The sequence below is a fragment of the Mastomys coucha genome, unplaced genomic scaffold (assembly GCF_008632895.1).
Source record: "Mastomys coucha isolate ucsf_1 unplaced genomic scaffold, UCSF_Mcou_1 pScaffold5, whole genome shotgun sequence".
Classification (NCBI taxonomy): domain Eukaryota; kingdom Metazoa; phylum Chordata; class Mammalia; order Rodentia; family Muridae; genus Mastomys; species Mastomys coucha.
The window spans coordinates 117,539,119-117,558,582 of NW_022196911.1; the positions used below are offsets into that span (position 1 = coordinate 117,539,119).

The following is a 19,464-nucleotide window of genomic DNA, read 5'->3' on the forward strand; positions in this document are numbered from 1 at the left end:
CCCTCTCTCTCTCTCCTTCTTCTTCTGGTTTCTCAAGACAGAGTTTCTCTGTATAGCCCTGGCTGCCCTGGAACTCACTCTATAGACCAGGCTGGCCTCAAGCTCAGAAATCCACCTGCCTCTGCCTCCCACGTGCTGGGATTAAGGGTGTGTGCCACCACTGCCCAACTTCTTCTGTTATCTCTTAAGTGTTAGGGTTACACAGACATGCCTGTCCTGCTTGCTTTTAGCATTTTTCTCTATGAAGTTATCCTTGACCCTAGATCCCATTATTACCCTATAAAAGTGTCAAAATGAAACTCTACATACTGAGACATTGTCTTAACAGTAACAAAAAGTATTTAAGTGCAGAAGTTACTTTTGCTTCTAGCAGTGATACTCAATTCACCCCTGTACTAAAGTAACTCAAGAGAAGTATGATGATGCTCACAAAGATGATGCTGATGCCTGAAAGACCTCACCACCACCACAAGCCCAAGTTCACCAAAAAAGACATAACTAAAAAGTAACTTGACTTTAACCTAGAAACAGAGGAAGAATGTGCATGACAGAAATACCTAACACACAGAGGGTAAGATTCTCAATGTTGGCATTCAAAAGTTGGGAGACATGTTGCAAAGGCATGGAGAAATGGGCCCACATATTAGAACTGGTAGAAAAGGGTGTTTTTGGAAAAGGTAATTAAGGTATTTATACCTTCTAGAGTTATATGGATCATATATGATGAAGGAAGACCCCCAGAGGACTAGATTCCAGAGAATCAAACAAAAAATATATCTTGATGATACTGAAAATTTGTTTTGAGACTTATATATTACAGAATATAAGCCTTGGTGAATTACCTCGTCAGACATGCTGAACTGGCCTGCTTGAACTCCTGATGTCCTGGACTTTAGCCGGATCCAGTCAAGACACAGACATCAGAGACTAATAAATCCTGCTTTCCCGGGCTGGTGAGATGGCTCAGTGGGTAAGAGCACTGACTGTTCTTCTGAAGGTCCTGAGTTCAAATCCCAGCAACCACATGGTGGCTTACAACCTCCCGTAATGAGATCTGACACCCTCCTCTGGTGTGTCTGAAGACAACTACAGTGTACTCATGTATAATAATGGATTAATCTTTGGGCAAAAGCGAGCAGGGTTGACCAGAGCGAGCAGAGATCCTAAATCAATTCCCAACAACCACATGAAGGCTCACAACCATCTGTACAGCTATATATGTACTCATATACATAAAATAAATAAAATACATCTTTAAAAAAAAAATCCTGCTTTCCCTTACCCCCTCCCTCCATACTATCTCAATACCCATGTTCAGCTTGAAGAAGTTATGTAGAGTCGTTGACCCAGTTCCCTGGACTTGTGGGGCTGGAGAGGGTTAATTAATAGGTTGTCTTTCTAGGGAATGTAGAAATGGTCATATTTGGAACAGGAAGGAAATAGCCAGAATTGATTGTATAGCCATAATCTCATTTGATAGATATCTTTATAATTGTTACTAGGTTAAAGTCATAAGTTCTTATTTGGTACAGAATTTATTTTGATACAAAAATCAAGGTTATCACTGGTATAAATGTCTTCTATTGATATTAAATATTTGAAGTATATAGGGCTTAAACCCAGTTCTTCTTTTGCTGTTATTATAAACAGATCTGAGATGTTTAAGCCTGTGAGTTTAGGGCCAAATAACAAATTCATGGCCCTGAGTTTATTGTTAGGGTGTTTTCAAGATTTTAACTAAAAATAGCTGAGAGTAGTTAACAGATAACAGTCCAGATTACTTACATAGATAGTTGGTTTTCAAAAACATCAGAAATCCACAGAATGTGACATTTAATATTATTTATTCACTTGTTGAGACTAGTCTGTTCCTGACAGCTTCCCCTGTCTTAGATTCACAGAACAAATCGAGCACCATTGGAGTTGCTCCAGTTGTGGCAACACAAGCCAGCCACCAGGCAAGAATTGCCTCTTCATCTACAGACAAACACTGTCCAAAGGAAGGACACACACACAGACTTAGGACAGCTTAAGTCTGCTGAAACAGAGTAGGAGAGTCCCTAATATTCCTGTTTCTCTTGTCTGTCAGACATTCATGGGCCAGAAGGCTGGAGACCAATGCTCCAATGCTTTGAAGTAAGGACTGTCCAGGAGTTCAGCAGACTCTATCAATTGGCTACATTTTTGGAAGCTGTGTTAGGCTTCCTATATATTTTCAATTATTATCAGTTGTTCTTGGATTTCTGATGGGGCTGAAGAACTCCATAGTCCCCTAGCCAGCCCAGGCTTTTTACTCTGAGAAGATGGTTTTCAGATGGCATCCAATCTAAGCCAAGACATAGCCAGGTACAAAGTTTTTGTCTTTTAAGTTAGGATAGAGGATAGTGTTCAATTTTATTGACAAAAATGTTGGATGGGTATTAAATCTATCTTATACCATATAATTTACAATATGCAATAGTTGTGTTCAATTTGTATTTTGAGAGAAAGTTCTGTCCAATCACATTAGGGCAGCGACAGCCCTGGGTTGGACAAGAATAAAGAGGCGGAGCTAGAAGTTTAGGTGTGAGACAGGTTGGAGGTCAGGGAGAAGCTGAAGAAGTCAACATGGAGGCAGATGAACAGGAAGATGATCCAGACCCTGTGTGGCTTTAAATAGCCACAAGCAGCTAAGGTTTTCATAAGGTTAGAATTGGGTTAAAGCATTATCTTTATCATTTGGCTCTGAAATTATTGTATTGGCATCTTGTAAATTGTGATCTTATTGATAAATATACCTGCTTGAATAACTAAGCCTTAAGAATCATGTTTCTACCAGGTAACTGGGCACTAGATGACTGATTGTGGGGTGTGTGGAGCATTGAGTGAAAGCGAGATGAACTCACTAGCTGGGAGAGAATAGCAGGAGCCCGCCAGGACATAGTATTGTGGCCAGCCAGTACTGGCACTAGAACTTGGGGCAGAAGAGTTTGTAGAGTGATCATTTTTTAATATTTCCTGCAACAGAAGGGCCTTAAAAATTATAATAAAATATGCCAAGGGGCTATAATTCCAGCTACTTAGGAAACTGAGGCAAGAAGATCCCAAGTTCGAAGCTTGTTAGGACTACAGAGTGACTTTTAGACCAGCCTGGGTAACTTATTGAAACCCTGTTTCAAAATAAAAACAAAAAAGTGATAGGGATAAACCTCACTAGTGGAAGGGCTGCCTAGCATGTGAGGGACTCATATTAAAACACAATAATGCAAAAAAAAGTTGTTATTAAATATAACTAAATTCCATGTCCCAGCACTTGGGAGGCAGAGGCAGGCGGATTTCTGAGTTCGAGGCCAGCCTGGTCTACAGAGTGAGTTCCAGGACAGCCAGGGTTACACAGAGAAACCCTGTCTCGAAAAACCAAAAAGTAAAAAAAAAAAAAAAAAAAAAAAAAAAAAAAAAAAAAAAAAAAAAAAAAGTAAGTTAAAGACAGACAGACAGACACATACACACCTAACAACAAAAGTTGAAAACTCGGGGGACTGGTGAGATGGCTCAGCAGGTAAGAGCACTGACTGCTCTTCCGAAGGTCCTGAGTTCAAATCCCAGCAACCACATGGTGGCTCACAACCATCTGTAATGAGATCTGACGCCCTCTTCTGGTGCGTCTGAAGACAGCAACAGTGTACTTACATATAATAAATAAATAAATAATTAATTAAAAAAAAAAGTTGAAAACTCTAAGATGAAAAAAACCAAGCAGATTAAACACTGTGAAGACCAATGAACTCAAAAGTCAGCAAAAGAAACTACTAAATCAGAGCAAAAGTAAATTGGAGCCGTAGTATACTGTGTAGCAGGCAGACATCTAAAAACAAATCCAGACTCAGTCAATGAACCAGGTGTGAGAACCACGGGATTACTGCATCAGTGCACAGCAAGCTGCCTGGGCAGGTGGGGCTCAGCAGTCCTGCCAAGAGCTCTGGGAACAATACTACTTTTTTTTGTTTGTTTGTTTTTGTTTTTTTGTTTTGTTTTTTGAGACAGGGCTTCTCTGTATATCCCTGGCTGACCTGGAACTCACTTTTTAGACCAGGCTGGCCTCGAACTCAGAAATCTGCCTGCCTCTGCCTCCCAAGTGCTGGGGATTAAAGGCATGCGCCACCACCGCCCGGCTACAAATACTACTTCTTAGTTGCAATCTTCTTTATAGAAAATCATGGCTATATTCACAGCAGACATATCGTGGACCTGACAATTGTTATTCCCTCTCCAATGTGTATTAATACACTGCTGTTATTTGTTTTCAAGCCCTAACTGTCTCAGAGTTGGCCAGGAGGCATGCCTTTTTATGTGCTCCCACATGGTCCAAGTTCCTGCTTCAGGCCCAGAAATGGCCACTGCAAGTCGTCTGGACATCTCTCAGTTGGAAGCACACTGAGAAAGCTTGGGACCTGGCCCTGTCCAGAATCATACAACTTTATAATCTTCATAGCTCTGCAGCTATGAAATGTTCAGGCAACTGCTGTTTTTCTTCATGAGTACTGTCATTAATCTTGGCTTTTTTACTTTCCCCTCTAAAGTCTAGTGATCCTGTTCTCTAGGAGTCACTGGACAAGATCTACACAGGTTCAAATCACATGCAACCCCAACACTGAGAAGGCAAGCAGACATAAAGTCCCATCCCTATCCAAAGAGCAACTGATACTTGCTGGGAAAGGCAAAACCACTCTCTGCAGCGCAGTGTCATTGGGTATTTGTATCACCCTTCTCTCCAGGAGCTGACTATATGTCCAGAAAATTGGCCAACAACAACAAAAGACAACTTTTTTCCTCTATGTGCTTTTTGTTTTGTTAGGTTTTATCTTATTTCCCCTTTTAAAGTTTTCCCTGTCTTTTTATCCTTTGAAAGAGAAAACTATGAAGTTGAAGTGTTACAGAGATGGGAAGGATAACAATATAACCAAAATGTATTGAGAGAAAGAGAGAGCACGCACGTGTGTGTGTGTGTGTGTGTGTGTGTGTGTGTGTGTGTGTGTGTGTGTGTATGGAGCTGGAGGGATGGCTCAGTGGTTAAGAGCCCTTGGTTGCTCTTGCAGAAGACATAAATTTGATTCCTAGAGTTCACACAGTGGCTCATAATTATGCACATATAATTTCAGTTCCAGGGGATCAAACATTCTCTTCTAACTTCTGAAGGCAGCAGGCATTCATGTGATGCAGATACATACATACATACATACATGAAGGCAAACACATACATACAGGTTTAAAAAAAAAGCTGGGAATAGTGGTATACATGTTTAATCTCAGTTAATCTCAGTTTAATCTCAGGAGACAAAGGGAGGTTGACCAAGTTCAAGACCAGCCTGGTCTATATAGTGAATTCTAATACATCCAGGGCTACAGAGAGACTCTGACTTAAAAAGAAGAGGCGGAGAGAAAGGGAGGTTGTTGTTTTGACTAGAATTTCACTTAACATTAAAGCCAACTATGAGAGAACTAACATTGAGCCTTCTTTAGGTTCTCCAACAAAGCCCTATAACTTTCTGCACAGAGTATTTGCCTATTTTAGAATTTATTTCTGCCGGGCAGTAGTGGCGCACGCCTTTAATCCCAGCACTTAGGAGGCGGAGACAGGCGGATTTCTGAGTTCGAGGCCAGCCTGGTCTACAGAGTGAGTTCCAGAACAGGCAAGGCTACACAGAGAAACCCTGTCTCGAAAAACAAAAAACAAAAAAAAAATTATTCCTAAATACCTCATATACTTCCTATTTTGTTACCATAAATGTTTTGTTGTTGTAGTTTTGAGACAGGGTTTCCATGTTAACAGCCCTGGCTGTCTTGGAACTTGATCTGCAGATCAGGCTGGCCTCAAACTCACAGAGATTCATTTGCCTCTGCCTCCCAGGTGCAGGGAATGTATGTGCCACTACTACCTGGCTATAAATGATATTTTAAAAACATTTTGTTATAATATTTAAAGTGTATGTTATTTTGCAACTAGTTTTGTTGAATTAAACTGACCATATTTTAAATGTTTACTTAATCTGTATGTATATGCATCTACATGTTTGTGCCACATTGTGCACACAAAGGCAAGAAGACATCTTTTTAGGAATTTGTTTGAGGTAGTCTCTCTTGGTTTCTGCTGCTGGCCCGTGCACTCCAAGGGATCTATCTGGTCCGTGAGCTTCTGGGTGATTTTCCTGTTTCCACCTTCCATATTTCAACCCACTGAGCTAACTCCCCAGCCCAACATCTCTAGGAGATGCTGTCATATGCAAACAAGTTCCAGGAATATACTGACAAAAGGTTACAAAGTGCATATAGCATGACTGCACTCCATAGTGTCCAAATGCTCTTTAGCAGGGGTGTGTCATGGCTGGTGTTGTATGTGATAGATGGTACCCCCTTCCTTTTCAATGGGAAACAACGGTGTTGTTTTTCCATGGTATTGGTGACTGGATTAAATACCGTCATTTGCAAAGGATTCCTAAGCTCACAGATTCCCTGGCTGGAAAAGATGTAGAGTCTCATTTGTGGTTCAATTTACACTCAGCAAACTACCAGAAACTAACTACTGGTGAAGTCTAGGAAGAAGGTAACTATAAAACAAGAAGGCTCCTGCTAATGCAGAATAAAGATCCTTCCCGCAACAGGTCCACTGCTACTCTGAAGCCAAGTATCTCATACTAGCAAGATTCAGAATCCAAAGTAGATCTATGCCTGGAAAATGCTGCTAGAGATTTAAAGAAAAAACCCTAACTACTGTCTGTGCTGTGACTTGGGAATGAGCTGCCCCCACTGTGGCTCACAGTTGTAAACACGGGTACTTTACCCTTATGGAGTCTAAGATGTCAAAATAAGTAACTGGGGCCAGACACTAGAAGACACAAGTACTAGGCAAGTGCTTTCCATTATGATTTGACAAGTATTTCAATGTAAATGTGGATACTCAAAATTAATTCAAAAGAAAATTCATTTCATTTTCAGCAACTTTTAAGATTAAGCTTGTCAAATATTTTAAGTAATATTATCTCTCTTGTGGGAGGACAACAAAGAACAGCAGCTCAGCTGCGGCTCCAGTTCACTGGGAGAATGCTGACCTAGCACAGGCCAGGATGGAGCTTCATCCCAGCACTCCACAACAAGCCCCAACACCTCCTAAATCATGGCAAACAATGTGTAAGCAAGGGCCAGGGGAGATAAAACTAGGGGGACTAGGCAGGCACACGTCTACACAAGGGAGTGAGGGAGGGGTCTCAAGCATCTCTTACTCTAATATCTCAGACTCTTTACTTGCTGCATGTTCTCCAGTGGTATCCATAGTCTATGACCAATCACGTGCCGGGCACAGTGCCCCACACCAGCCCCAGCACTCAGGAAGCAGAGTAGGAAGACTGTGGATTTGAAATCGTAAAAAAAAGCGTAAGACAAAAACAAAAATGCCAGGCATGGTGGCTTATCAAGAGTACTTGGGAGGCACAGAAGAAAGAACACCAGCCTGGCCTACAAAGTGAGTTCTGGTCCATCCAGGGCAACAGACAACTGCTAAGAAAGAAAGAAACAAGAATCAAACAAAATGAAAGAGAAAAATTCTGTGCCTAGTTCCCGACCCAGATCCTATCCCAAAGACCCAGTCTCTCCTCCCGCCAAGTTAATATTTCCCAGAAGCATATGTGAGCTCCTCAGCGCTTTTGCTGAGGAGTTACTGAGGTGTGGTCTAATCTACTTTGGGATATTAGGAATGGAACAAGCAGTTAAACAAGCTACCAGGTCTTATCTGGCAGCACCAAGTGCTGATTAAAAACTCAGTTTGTTTCTAGTATTTCACCTTTAATCTATTTCCCTGACTGGATTTTGGGCTGGTCACAATCCTGAGGCTGTATCCTATGGAAAGCCCATGATCCTCCCTTCTGCACAGCGACCACACAGAACCTCAAGCTGGCTTTTCGCCCAGCACAGCAGCTCTCAATCAGGCACTGTGACACCACTAGTCTCCCAGATAAAACCTCATACTTCAGCCATGCTTTCCATTTTTTTTTTCTCACAGCCAGAGCCAAGGTAAACAAGATCAAGACAACCAAAGAGGCACTTGTTCCTTTCAGAAGGCAGCAAAGTGACCCCTATCACCTATACAGAGAAACATGACACATGTCAGGGATCAATACCTTGTGGTTTCTGAGCAAAGTGTATCCCCCATCTTGTATCTGCCAACCTCCATTTACTCTTAGATAACAAACACTGCCATAACTGTGCATCCTTTCCCTGGACAGAGTGTTTCCTAAAACAGAGACCTGTGGGGCTATAGTGAGTAGGTAACAAGAGTAAAACCTGACCAAAGCCAGAACAACAACATTCAAAGGCCAAGAATGAGTAACACCCACTTCTGAATCTTGTCTGGATTCTAGGAGTCTAGAGAAGGGATGTGGGCAAATGATTAAGGGCCCACACAGTAAGTAATGTTACCCACCAGCAGGTACCTGGCACCGTCCCGGACTTCTCTGATCATAACCTGGGAAGATGGGCACCAACTGACACATAGGACGAGTCACTGCACAAAGAATAGTAACCAAAGCAGATGGCAGTGATGCTGGAGCCAGACCTGTCTGGAGCACACTATGCTCCTTTCTGAACACGGTCAGGCTGTATCACCTTAAGCACTCTAGGCTAGCACATTCTCTTTAATGCATTAAGTTTAATCCTTATGTTATTTTGTTCTACTCCACTTGTTACAAAAGCTAATGCCCTCATGAAGGCATCCTATTGAAATGGTGCCAAAGGGCAGGTGTACAGGAATGGGGCTCTGCCGACCTCTTTTTGAGACAATAAAGATAAAAATAAAACCCAACAAAATTGAATAGGGTAAAACAACAGAAGAACCAAATAAAGAGCACACGAAACACATACAGGTACAGAAACACACAGAGAAATCCCATAAACACACAACACCAGAAATCATAAAAGCAAAAGGAAAAAGGAACAAAAATGTTCAAACAAATCATTATGAGACAAGGAACCTCCAAAAATGCCACTGAGTTCATTCCGTCTTGGTCATCTACTGCTTAAGAGTGCTTTGTTTTGTATACCTGGTGATACTCTGTTGGAGAAAACTAACTTTTCCTTCGTGAACACTTATCAGTTGGAGCTAGCTTGATTTAGGGATGGTCCCTTGTGTCTACTTCCTCTCTCAGGGCTGGGAACCCATCTGGCTTAGGCCCATACACAGTCTCTGTGAGTTCCTATGTGCACCAGCCCTAAGTCTGGAAGGCATGTGTGTATGTCACCAGGAAGTGTTCATCTACCTATGGCCTCCCCTGGTTCTAATACCCAGGATAGGCTACAATGGACATTAAAGGAATACAATGGCCACCGAGACGGATACATAACAGCTTACATACAGCTACTGCTTTAGATATTTTGTTAGAGCAAGTCAGTTTCCAGCAGAGGTAGAATTAAATTGCTTTTGCTGACAGAGGGCAACAAAACATCAAACCAATAGTTTCCCTTTCCCCGCCGAGGCCAAAAAAGGGACTGTCACATGGTGGGGGCTCTCCTCCCTAGTCAAACTATCACAGCACCACAGAGGCTTCTGCTGTTTTTTGTATGTTTTTCAGATACAAAGCCTGTCACAAGCAGGTTCCTATCCTAGGAGGTGGGGCTGGACCTCATGGTCTTGAAAGCCTCAAATTAGAGCACCTGCTTCATGAGGCAAACTATTTAGTACTCCAAGGTTTTGCAGTAAAGTTTTACAGAACTGAGAGCAGTGACTTAGCTGGAAGTCAGGGAAGTTATGTTCAAAACTCCTATCCAAGAGAAAACTGAAACTTCAGAGTTTTATGGGACTACCCTCAAGTTCTAAGGAAAGCATGTGACCTAGAAGAGGCCAACTAGCAGGAAGCATGTTACTTTGAAACTTACACAAAATCTAGATTTCAAAGACATTACCATCTAATGGGAAGCTAATAAAGGTAGTTCATAAGCAAAATACATTAAAGTTATACTTCGTCTTTGGGGGCGTGAGATCTTTCTTCTGTATCTGTGCTATGGGTAGACATTTAACAGAAGTGAACCTTACCTCCCCCCTGCATCATTTTGTAGATCTTGCTCTCAATGTGGAGCTGAGGATGTTTGGTTTTGACACATTCAAGCTTGATGGCAACTTCTTCCCCTGCAGCAATGTCCGTACCTTAGAAACAAAGAAAATTACATATATTATTTTATGTCTACCACATAACCCAAAGCTTGCTGCAGAAAAGGACAAGTGCTATTTGATATCCTTTACATCTTTGTGAGGCAGGAACAGTGCTAGGAATGGAATCCAACACCCTTGCACATGGCTAAAACCATGCCACCGAACCACACCCTACCCCTTCCTTATAGTACTGGTTTCCTGAGAGGGACTAAATGATAGAGGCTTTGTACTTCCTATTAAGAGAAGGTACTACTGCTGACCAAGACAGAAAGCTATCTTTACTCAAAAACATATAAGAAAACATCTTTGGCATTCTACCTTCCATTTTCACCTGAACCCACTGTACCCACCAGCCAGTCAATATAGCTACAGGCCCTACTCCTTCACCCACTTAGGGCTAACTAAGGCAGAGCAATAGGATGCTTCTCTGTGGTGTTGATAGGCGTTCTGGAGCATGCTTGAGTCTTCCAAGAGGAGAGCCAGGTTTTCCCCTTTTCTCCCTCCTCCCAATCTCAGGCCAGACAAGCCTGACATCCACCCACACAGCTCCACACTTTCTCATGTGGACACAATCCTCTCCAGATAAACTAACACAGGCTCAGCAAAGACCTCAACTAAACCAAGGATAACTCCCCAACCTTCTTTTGGTAGATCAGACTGGCCTACCTCTGTCTCATAAATAGTAGGATTAAAGGCAGGTGCCACCTCACCCCCATGGGGACACAGAGTTTTTGTTAGTTTGTGACAATGCTAAGATGACTAGGGCTGAGGAGTTTGGAGGTAAAGACAGTTTCATGTGTAAGCGCCCCTTTCAAGCTTCACTCTAAAGGCTCCCACATAAATGTTCCCCAGTCTACCTGGTCCAAGATGCTTTGGATTTCCTGCCTCCACGTGGTACATCCAGGAACCTGATAAAAACAGCCTAACGTACCACACAGCCTTCCTCCTTGACAGGCTGTCTCTAAGTGACAAGCAATTCTATACTTCCACGACTGTAGTTATTTGAAAAAGATTAACATGGAATTTTTTTTTTAATAGAGCCTGATACAACCACACATGAACAGATTCTGTGCTAGGTAGATAAGTTGTGGACTGAGCAGCCTGGCTAGCTCTCCGTGACTCAATCTCTTTGTCAACTGAGACAGGAGGGGTATGCAAGAGTTTCACAGGGAGCTGAGGAAACAGTTAATGAGTCACTTAGGTGGATGGTGGAGCAAGGCCCATAAGCATAGGGACAACCTAAAGCCAACAAATTATGTCTACTGCCACCCAAGAATCATAGACAAATCATTTGTGTGTCAGATGGTAGGCTGCTCCGAGAACATCTGGGTGGAAAGCCAATTGCCAATGTTGCAGATCCATAAGAATAACAGGATTACCACTGACCAATCTAGGTTTAAGAACTTCATTTACTATTCATTTACTATTCCACAAGAAATCTATGAGACACTAGTAGCAAGAAGCAATATATCTTATTCTTTTTGCCTACAGGCAGGGCAACTTATTCACTTACACAAGAAATGACTTCATCTAAAATGCATCTACAGATGAAAAATGACCTCTGAATACTTTTAAGGACCTAGACTTTGAGCTGAACTTGCCAGCCAGGAGCTATGGTGACTCACTTCACCAGTTATGTCAGCAACTCTCTGAACCCCAAAGCAGTACTCTCTGGGACACCATATCGTCACAGCTAACTGGCAGGTCCACAGGGACAAGACAGGCTGGGGCCAACCAGTCTACTGGATCAGGATCTCCAGGAAGGTGGAAACACCTCTCTCTAGCATTACTTCTGTGGCTCCTATATAGCTCATGCCATGACGAATCACTCCTGCAGCCTTGGGGAAAAATGACCAATGACAACTCTACAACATAATGTGAATTACACCATTTTTCCCCACACCTCAACTTTTTTTCTTTTTTCCAAGAAAGTTTCTGTGTAGTTCTGGCTGTCCTTGAACTCGGAGATCTGCCTGCCTCTTCAGGGATTAAAGGTGTGAGCCACATCATCCGGCTTTAATTACATTTTTTTTCATGCAGCCAATGACATAAACTAATGAATTACATCTCTTCATGAAGCTAATGCCATATACTGTGCACAAAAAAAAAAAAAAAAAAAAAAAAAAACCTGCAGGACCGAGTAAGAGGGCTGGACTGAGTCCAACAGTCAGGAGAGTAGCAGATAGCACAGGACATACTGACTTGAGAGGACAGCACAAGGCTGACTCCAGAAACTGTGTCACCTGTGTATAAAGACTAAGCAGCTACAAGTTCCATCTGTCTTACAGGTGCCAATGCAAACTCACTGGTTTGTAGCCCTGTATTTCTGTCCTATTAACCCAGTAGGCCACATCTCCTGAGCCCCACAAGCACGCTAATCTAGTGCAGACCTTACATTGCTCCTGGGCCAAACACAGAAGACTAGGAGCTCTGGTAGTGACTTACACTACTGAGAAAACAAATTTTTTTTTTTGGGGCGGGGGGACGGTTTCGAGACAGGGCTTCTCTGTGTAGCCTTGGCTGTCCTTGAACTCAGAAATACACTACTGAAACTTACAATACCAGGTTTTCTACCACATATCAGTCTGATATAGGCTACCAGAAGCGATACTAGAACCTCAAAGATGCCATTGTAATCAGGGGTTCAGATGCAGAACAGATAAAAACATTTATTTGGAAGCCCTAAAGTTGAGCAGTCCAAAAAGGTGTCATGAACCTAACCCAGCACGTAACACGGTCTAGGGCAGGAAGAGAACACTGAATGACAAGCCCAAATGCTAGTCACTCTCATCAGGATCTAGCTTGTCTGGACTGCTTCTCCAGAGGACCTGGGCTTATTTTCCAGTATCCACAGGGCAGTCAACACCTTATAACTCGAAACAGATTAGACATCTTCTTCAGGCTTCCTCAGGCACTGCAAGCATGTGGTGCACAGACATGTAAGCAGGCAAAACATATTTAAAAAAAAAAAAAAAAAAAAAAAAGGCCAAAACCAACAACAAAACAGCTAGGCAGTGGTAGGTGGGAAGGCAGAGGCAGGTGGATCTCTGAGTTTGAGGCCAGCCTGGACTACAGAGTGAGTTCCAAGACAGCCAGGGCTAAGTTTTGAAAAAATAAAATAAAATAAAGGAGATTTTATTCAAAGTAGTCACACTGGGCAGAACAACACAAAGAAATCTAGTGACTTCCCTGTCCCCAACACTCAATACTGACTTAGGTTCAAAGCTATCCTAGAGTTTTGACTATATAGGACATCTACAAACATGGTGGGCATTCGAGGCCCAGGGTGGACCTTCCTGCAAGTCCAAATACAGGACAAAAATCAAGTTGTGGTTTCACCATTATTGTCTCAGTTCTAGATCTGTCCTGTAAGGTAGTCACATAAGCTGTCAGAACTCTGTGAATTCTTTCTGTATATTTAGTTCCTTTTTGGGTGGTACCAGGACGTCAGCCTTGACTTTTCTCCAACAATGGGTAAATTTAATTCTTTGATGTCTGGCACAGTAGGCAACACTTACTACCGCAGCACAAAGACCAGAGTTTAGATCCCTAGCACCTACTTAAATGCCAGGTAGGTATGGCATCCCACCTGTCACCCCACATGCAGGAAGCACACAGCCTGGACTTCTGGTTTCAAGTGAGAGAGCTTGCCTCAATATATAAAGTAGGGAGGGACTGAGAAGCCACTGATGTCAGTTTCTGACTTCCACATGTATGTGCACCCTATATACACATGCACCCACATGTAAACACACGTGCATGTAGGCACACCACATTTTTCTTAAAAAAACACCCTTCCTGTTGAAGGCCATTATGAGATCAGAAGTACTACTCTCATTAACCACCAGTGTTCAGAAGCCATTCAAGGTTATGAGGAGAAAAACTAGATGAAAATGCTACTAAGTTTTAACTCCCAAGGGATGCTTAGACACATGAAATCTGACTACACTGTCAGCTGAGGTGCAGAGAAACTGGAATAATGTGTAAAGAACAAATTCATACAGCGGACAAGAAACTCCCATTTTACCAATGACATCCTCAGACTTTACTGCTTGCTTCCAGAGGAGAAATAAGGATAAAAGCAGCTGCCAAAAACAGTAGGTAGCTAATACTCGTCTTGCCTTTCTTGCACTTTGTAGGCTGGGCTTACACTGTTCCACTGAACAGACTTTAACTTACTTCATAACACCGGACAACTTGGACACCAGGCTAGCCCGCACTGCAAACTCTTTCCTAAGTTACCCAGGCCTCCTTTGGGCTGGGAACAAACTTGACTTACGAGTATAATCTCTGTTTTAAAATGTTATCTAGTAGGGACTGGAGAGATGGCTTAGCAGTTAAGAGCACTAGCTGCACATTAACAGTCTGTAACTCTAGTTCTAGGGACTTCTATACCCTCTTTCGGCCTCCAAGGGCACTGCATACATACAGTATGTAGACAAAACATTCATATAAAATTAAAAAAGAAACGAAAGTTAGCAAGTGGCACGGTACCAGCAAAAGGGCTTTCTTTCTACTGGTTCCCAACATGTTCCAAAACAACACGCACTGGGGTGAGGTTAGGACAGAGAGGCTGCTCAAACCAGCAAATGCTTCTGCCCAGGGGTCATCTACAGGCGTGTGGGCAGTGGCACATTCTCTATCTGGCTGGCTTAGACAAAGACTGAGACTGGGCTTTCTAAAACCTGGGCAATCAAGAAATAGAAATAGATGCAAGATGCCACTTCCCTCTAAAGAAGCAGTTTTAGAAAAGATATCAACAATGGCGTGGCAGGTCACTACAGACTCTCCTCCTGCCTGTTGGCACAGCAGGCCATCAGGAAGGCACAAGCACAGGTTTAATGACTTATGATCACAGTTTTACATATTTCTATGTAAAAATGTCTAAGGAAGAAATATACAAACCCCCAACTCTCAGGCTTAAAACAGAAAGAACCCTGTTGGAAGAATAAAGTGCTTTATGAAGAGTACCAAAGTGGGAGAGTTTGAATGTTTTTCAATTACACTTGCACCAGAATGCATGTCACACAGACTTCAAGATGAGGATCCAACTCCACTCATGCTCACATGGCTCCTGACCTCCGGTATAGGTGAGCCAATCCACGCATTGTCATCAGGTCCTCTGTCTCCAAACCATCCTGCAGACCTGCTTTTCTAGCCTATCTTATTCTGAATCGCTCATTTCATGTTCAGTTCCCCAAGAGGGTAGCTTCAAAGGACAGTAATGAGGGCTGAGAGCCAAGTGGGGAGAGAGAAAGACTGGCAGTACTTAAATCTCCGCCCCCCTCCAAAGGCACACTGTAGGCCCGACATGCTGGCACACAGCACTCAGAAGGCAGATTTCTGAGTTCAAGGCCAGTCAGGGCTACATAGTGAGACCATGCCTTAAACAAAATAACAACAACAACAAAAAAACCCTTCACACAATGGCAAACAGATAAGCCAGTGACTCTAACCCTAGGATCCAGTGTCCATCTTGGAGCACAACAGAGTCATCGCCAAATTAAAACTTTCTGCAAAAGGTTAGCTCCTGTGACCAAATGCTATGCCCAGGCCTGTGTCTAAGCCAGCCACCACCCACACACTTGTGGAAGACCCTGGGCAGGATATGCATCTGCTGGTGCAAAACAGTTTTTCAGCCCTTTGTCTTGTCCCTGATGTCCTGTCCCATGCTCTGGATGGAGGTGGGTGTCTCTTTCCCTCCCTCCCCCTCCCCACTCTCTCTCTCTCTTGAGACAGGGTTTCCGTGTAGCTCTGGCTGTCCTGGAACTCACTCTGTAGACCAGGCTGGCCTCGAACTTAGAAATCGGCCTGTCTCTGCCTCCCAAGTTCTGGGATCAAGGGCGTGCACCACCACCACCCGGCTTTTTCTTTTTAAAGCCGTAGGAACCAGATGGGGCAGAAGGGATGTGACTAAGCTGCAACCCCAAAACAGCTTACACTCTCCTGGAGAATGGTTTACACACCTGAATGACATGTGACCACCAGAGCACAACTGGCTGTTAGAATCAATCAATCTCCAGAAAGTACAAAACCTTTTGGCAAAATCTCAGGGAACAAAAAGTTTCAAAATACCTATTTTCTGATGCTCATGAAAGGGTGGCTAATGGATTGGTTTTCAGTATAGCTCCTATATCCTGAGGTTAAACTTCTGCCAAAATCTATTGTTCTATAAATAAGCCAAACAGCTCCAATTGACCTAGCACTTTGACTCCCAAACATTTGCCGAGAAGGCATCTGGCTCGCTACTTGGTTATAAATATTTAAATAAGCAAACCCTAAGTATCTCTAAAGCACATTTTACTCATCAGACCACTCTGGCAAGAAGTTCAGGTTCAAAGGTATTCACGTGGCAGGCACATAGCAGTTACCCCGTATACTACCAGGCACCATAAATACTTATGAACTACCCAAATGGGCCAGTTGTTCACCCACACTGCTAGCTATCAAGGTCCTAAGAGGAGTTGAAGTTCTTAAACTTGGGAAGCCTGAAAGGCAGGGCTCAAAGCACTCCCTCTTCCTGACTCTCCATCGGAGTTACAACAGCCAAACAAATGCTGGGGATGGGCTACTGCTCAACAGAGAACGGTTACCCCAAAAAGGAAGCTCACCACCAGAAGCTCCAAGTTCTCAAGGGGCTTTGGAACAACTTATAATTCTACTATGAAATGCAGAGGCAAGTTTTTATTTAAAAATCCCCAACTATCAGGTTTAAGCAAACCTTTAATTACATGTATATCCTTTCACCGTTAAGTCTGACATAACCCAGGATAGTTTAACCCCAAGTCTAGGATTCTCATGTCTACCTTGAGAGTTCTGAGGGCCGTCAAAAGAACTTCCACACCACTTCTCTCCCCTCTATTCTGCCAACATCTCGACACTGAATGTATCTGCATTCATCAAAACTTCATTCCTGTTGATTTCCGGGTGTCCAGTAGTCAACTTAGACGCTCAACATATCCTGAAGACCCCAACCAGGACAGGCACTGGGAAGATTTTTAGTCCTGTTTTGGAGTAAGGTGACAGCCAGGAGGCTATGGGTGATCCCTGCAGCGGGTCAGCTAAGTGGAGATGCCATTGTGGAAAAGAGCAGGCCCAGGCAGCCCCAAGAACCCTTAGAAATCAGTCAGTCATTTCCCCATTTCTGACTGGGACACTCCCCACCTCCACACTACATCTGAATTGTTTTGACATTTCTCCCCTACACATGAAAACATCCAGGACGACACTGCGGGGATAAGGACCAGGACCAGACCCTTTGCGGAGTAGAGCATGGCCTTTGTTTACCGCGGTGACCTTAGGTAGGGGAGGATGCTGTGGCCCGGCCCAGGCCCTGCCCCCTCAGGGCCCCACCCCCAGCCCGCTGCCCTCCCCTGCCCTGCTCTCCCCTCCCCCTCCCCGCTGTCCCCCGGCCCAGGCCCGCTGTCCTTTTCCCACGCCCTCTGACACCCCACCACCTCTTCCCGAGGCCCGCTGTCCCCTGCCTCTAGGCCTTGTTCTTCCTCTCCCGGGTCCCCGACCACTCCCCGGACACGCTCCGAGCTCTGCCCCCACGGTCCTGCAGCCCCCAAGCCCAGCCTGTACCCCAGCCCTTCCCCGCACCCCACCCTGACCCGCCGCGCCCAGCCCCCCGGCCGCGCTCGCACAGCGGCCGTTAGTGTCTGGCCGAGACCGGTGCCCTGGCCCTCGGCCCGCGGGGATGCCGAGCGGCCGGGTGTCCACTCCGGTCCTACGCAGGCCTCGGCCTGCCGGGGACCCCGCCCGCCGACCCGCAAAGCCCCTGGGTGCTCGATGGCGCCGGGCCTCACCGAGATAGATGTCTCCGAAGGAGCCGCTGCCGATCTTGCGACCCAGTCGGTACCTGTTCCCGACCCTCAGCTCCATGGCAGCGGTGCGGCTCGCTACTGCCCGCCCGGCCGCTTCCTGGGTCTGCGCTCCGGGAGGCGGCGCCGCTGCTGCCGCTACTGCGGGTCCGGTCCGACTCCGCCCCCCTCACGGCCCCGCTTTCACCATCGCTTTCCGGTCGCCCCGTCGCTCTCAGCGCCTCAATACGGGGCGGATGGGACAGTCCGAGCGCCGCCGCCGCTGCTCCGGCCCCTGCCGGCCCCGCTCGCCCTCTCCCCGCCGCGGATGGACTCGGATCTTCCGGGCCTAAATCCCCCTTCAGCTGCCTAAAGGAGCCGCCGCCATCGCGCTGTGACGTCACTTCCCCTAGCAACCCAAAGGGGCGGGGGCCTCCGTGCTCGGGGGCGGGGCTTGGCCGCTTGATGGATTGCGCAGTCGCAAGGCCTGTTTCTCTGTCCTGATGTCCACCTTCCCCGCAGGGTGACTACAGCCGGTCTCTTTTGGTCTGCCCACTTGTCTCCAATAGAAATCCGAGGAAGTTAAGCCATGTGTGGTAAGGAATTCCTGTAGTTCCAGCCCTTGGAGTTCGAGACCAACCTGGGCTACAGCGACCCTGCCCCTAAACAGGCAAAGAAGCCAAATGGCAGTTCCTTTTGAAAATGCCGGGAAAGGTCTTTTGGATAGGGAAACAAGGACAGAGAGGGCCGTCCAGGCCTGGCTCTGAGGTCACAGGTAGACAATTAGCTTTTGTAGGAATCTTCAATCCTGGGCTTTGAATGGTAGGTACAAAACGTGCCTGCTGTTGCCTGCCAGCTTCCCTCACGTCAAGGGTGGAAGAAAAGAGGTCTTCCTGGGACCCACGGTGGGCAGGAAGGTAAATGTTGAGTTCACTGAGAGTGTAGAGGGTATGTCCCAGACTCTGGTCTCTCTCCAGGGCCATCTGCCTGGAGAGCGAGTCAACATTTTTATCTGGTCTGTATTGGATCAGAATGTTCTTCCTGGCAAACACAAACATGAATACTCAAGTTCAGGCTGACGGCCAGCTTCCAAGACTTGGCTGTCTGTTCTGACCACTGGGGAGGGGCTTTAAAGGAGCTACCACACAGGAGGTGCACCCTAACCAGGAGGGAACAACCTTCCAAATAGATGCTTCTCTAGGCTCACTCCCACCCAGCCAGAAACACAATTGTCTTTTTTTTTTTTAAGATTTATTTTATTTACTTTATGTGTATGAGTACACTGTAGCTGTACAGTGAGCCATCATGTGTGTAGCTGCTGGGAATTAAACTCAGGCCCTCTGCTGGCCCACTCACTCTGGCCTGGCACTCTCTTTGGCTGTCTTCAGACTAATCAGAAGAGGGCGTCAGATCTCATTACGGGTGGTTGTGAGCCACTATGTGGTTGCTAGGATCCAAACTCAGGACCTTCGGGAGAACAGTCAGTGC

The 19,464-nt window shown here is 44.9% G+C and overlaps 1 protein-coding gene across 6 annotated transcripts in view; it reads right to left on the minus strand.

Moving 5' to 3' along the window:
- Csnk1d (casein kinase 1 delta) overlaps window positions 1-18,388 on the minus strand; it is a 36,768-nt gene extending 18,380 nt beyond the window's left edge. For 5 of the 6 annotated variants that reach the window (XR_004113778.1, XR_004113777.1, XM_031354928.1 and 2 more), the window contains exons 1-2: window positions 17,983-18,388; window positions 10,058-10,168 (exon numbers count right to left, since the gene is read on the minus strand). Coding sequence is in view for 3 of the 6 variants with exons in the window: in XM_031354928.1 (XP_031210788.1) it covers window positions 10,058-10,168; window positions 17,983-18,058 (187 nt within the window). In the remaining 3 variants the exon portion in view is untranslated. Of the gene's footprint in view, window positions 1-10,057; window positions 10,169-16,980; window positions 17,179-17,982 lie in introns of all 6 variants that reach the window. The other variant, XR_004113779.1, reaches the window with a different exon arrangement.
- Window positions 18,389-19,464: the final 1,076 nt, after the last annotated feature.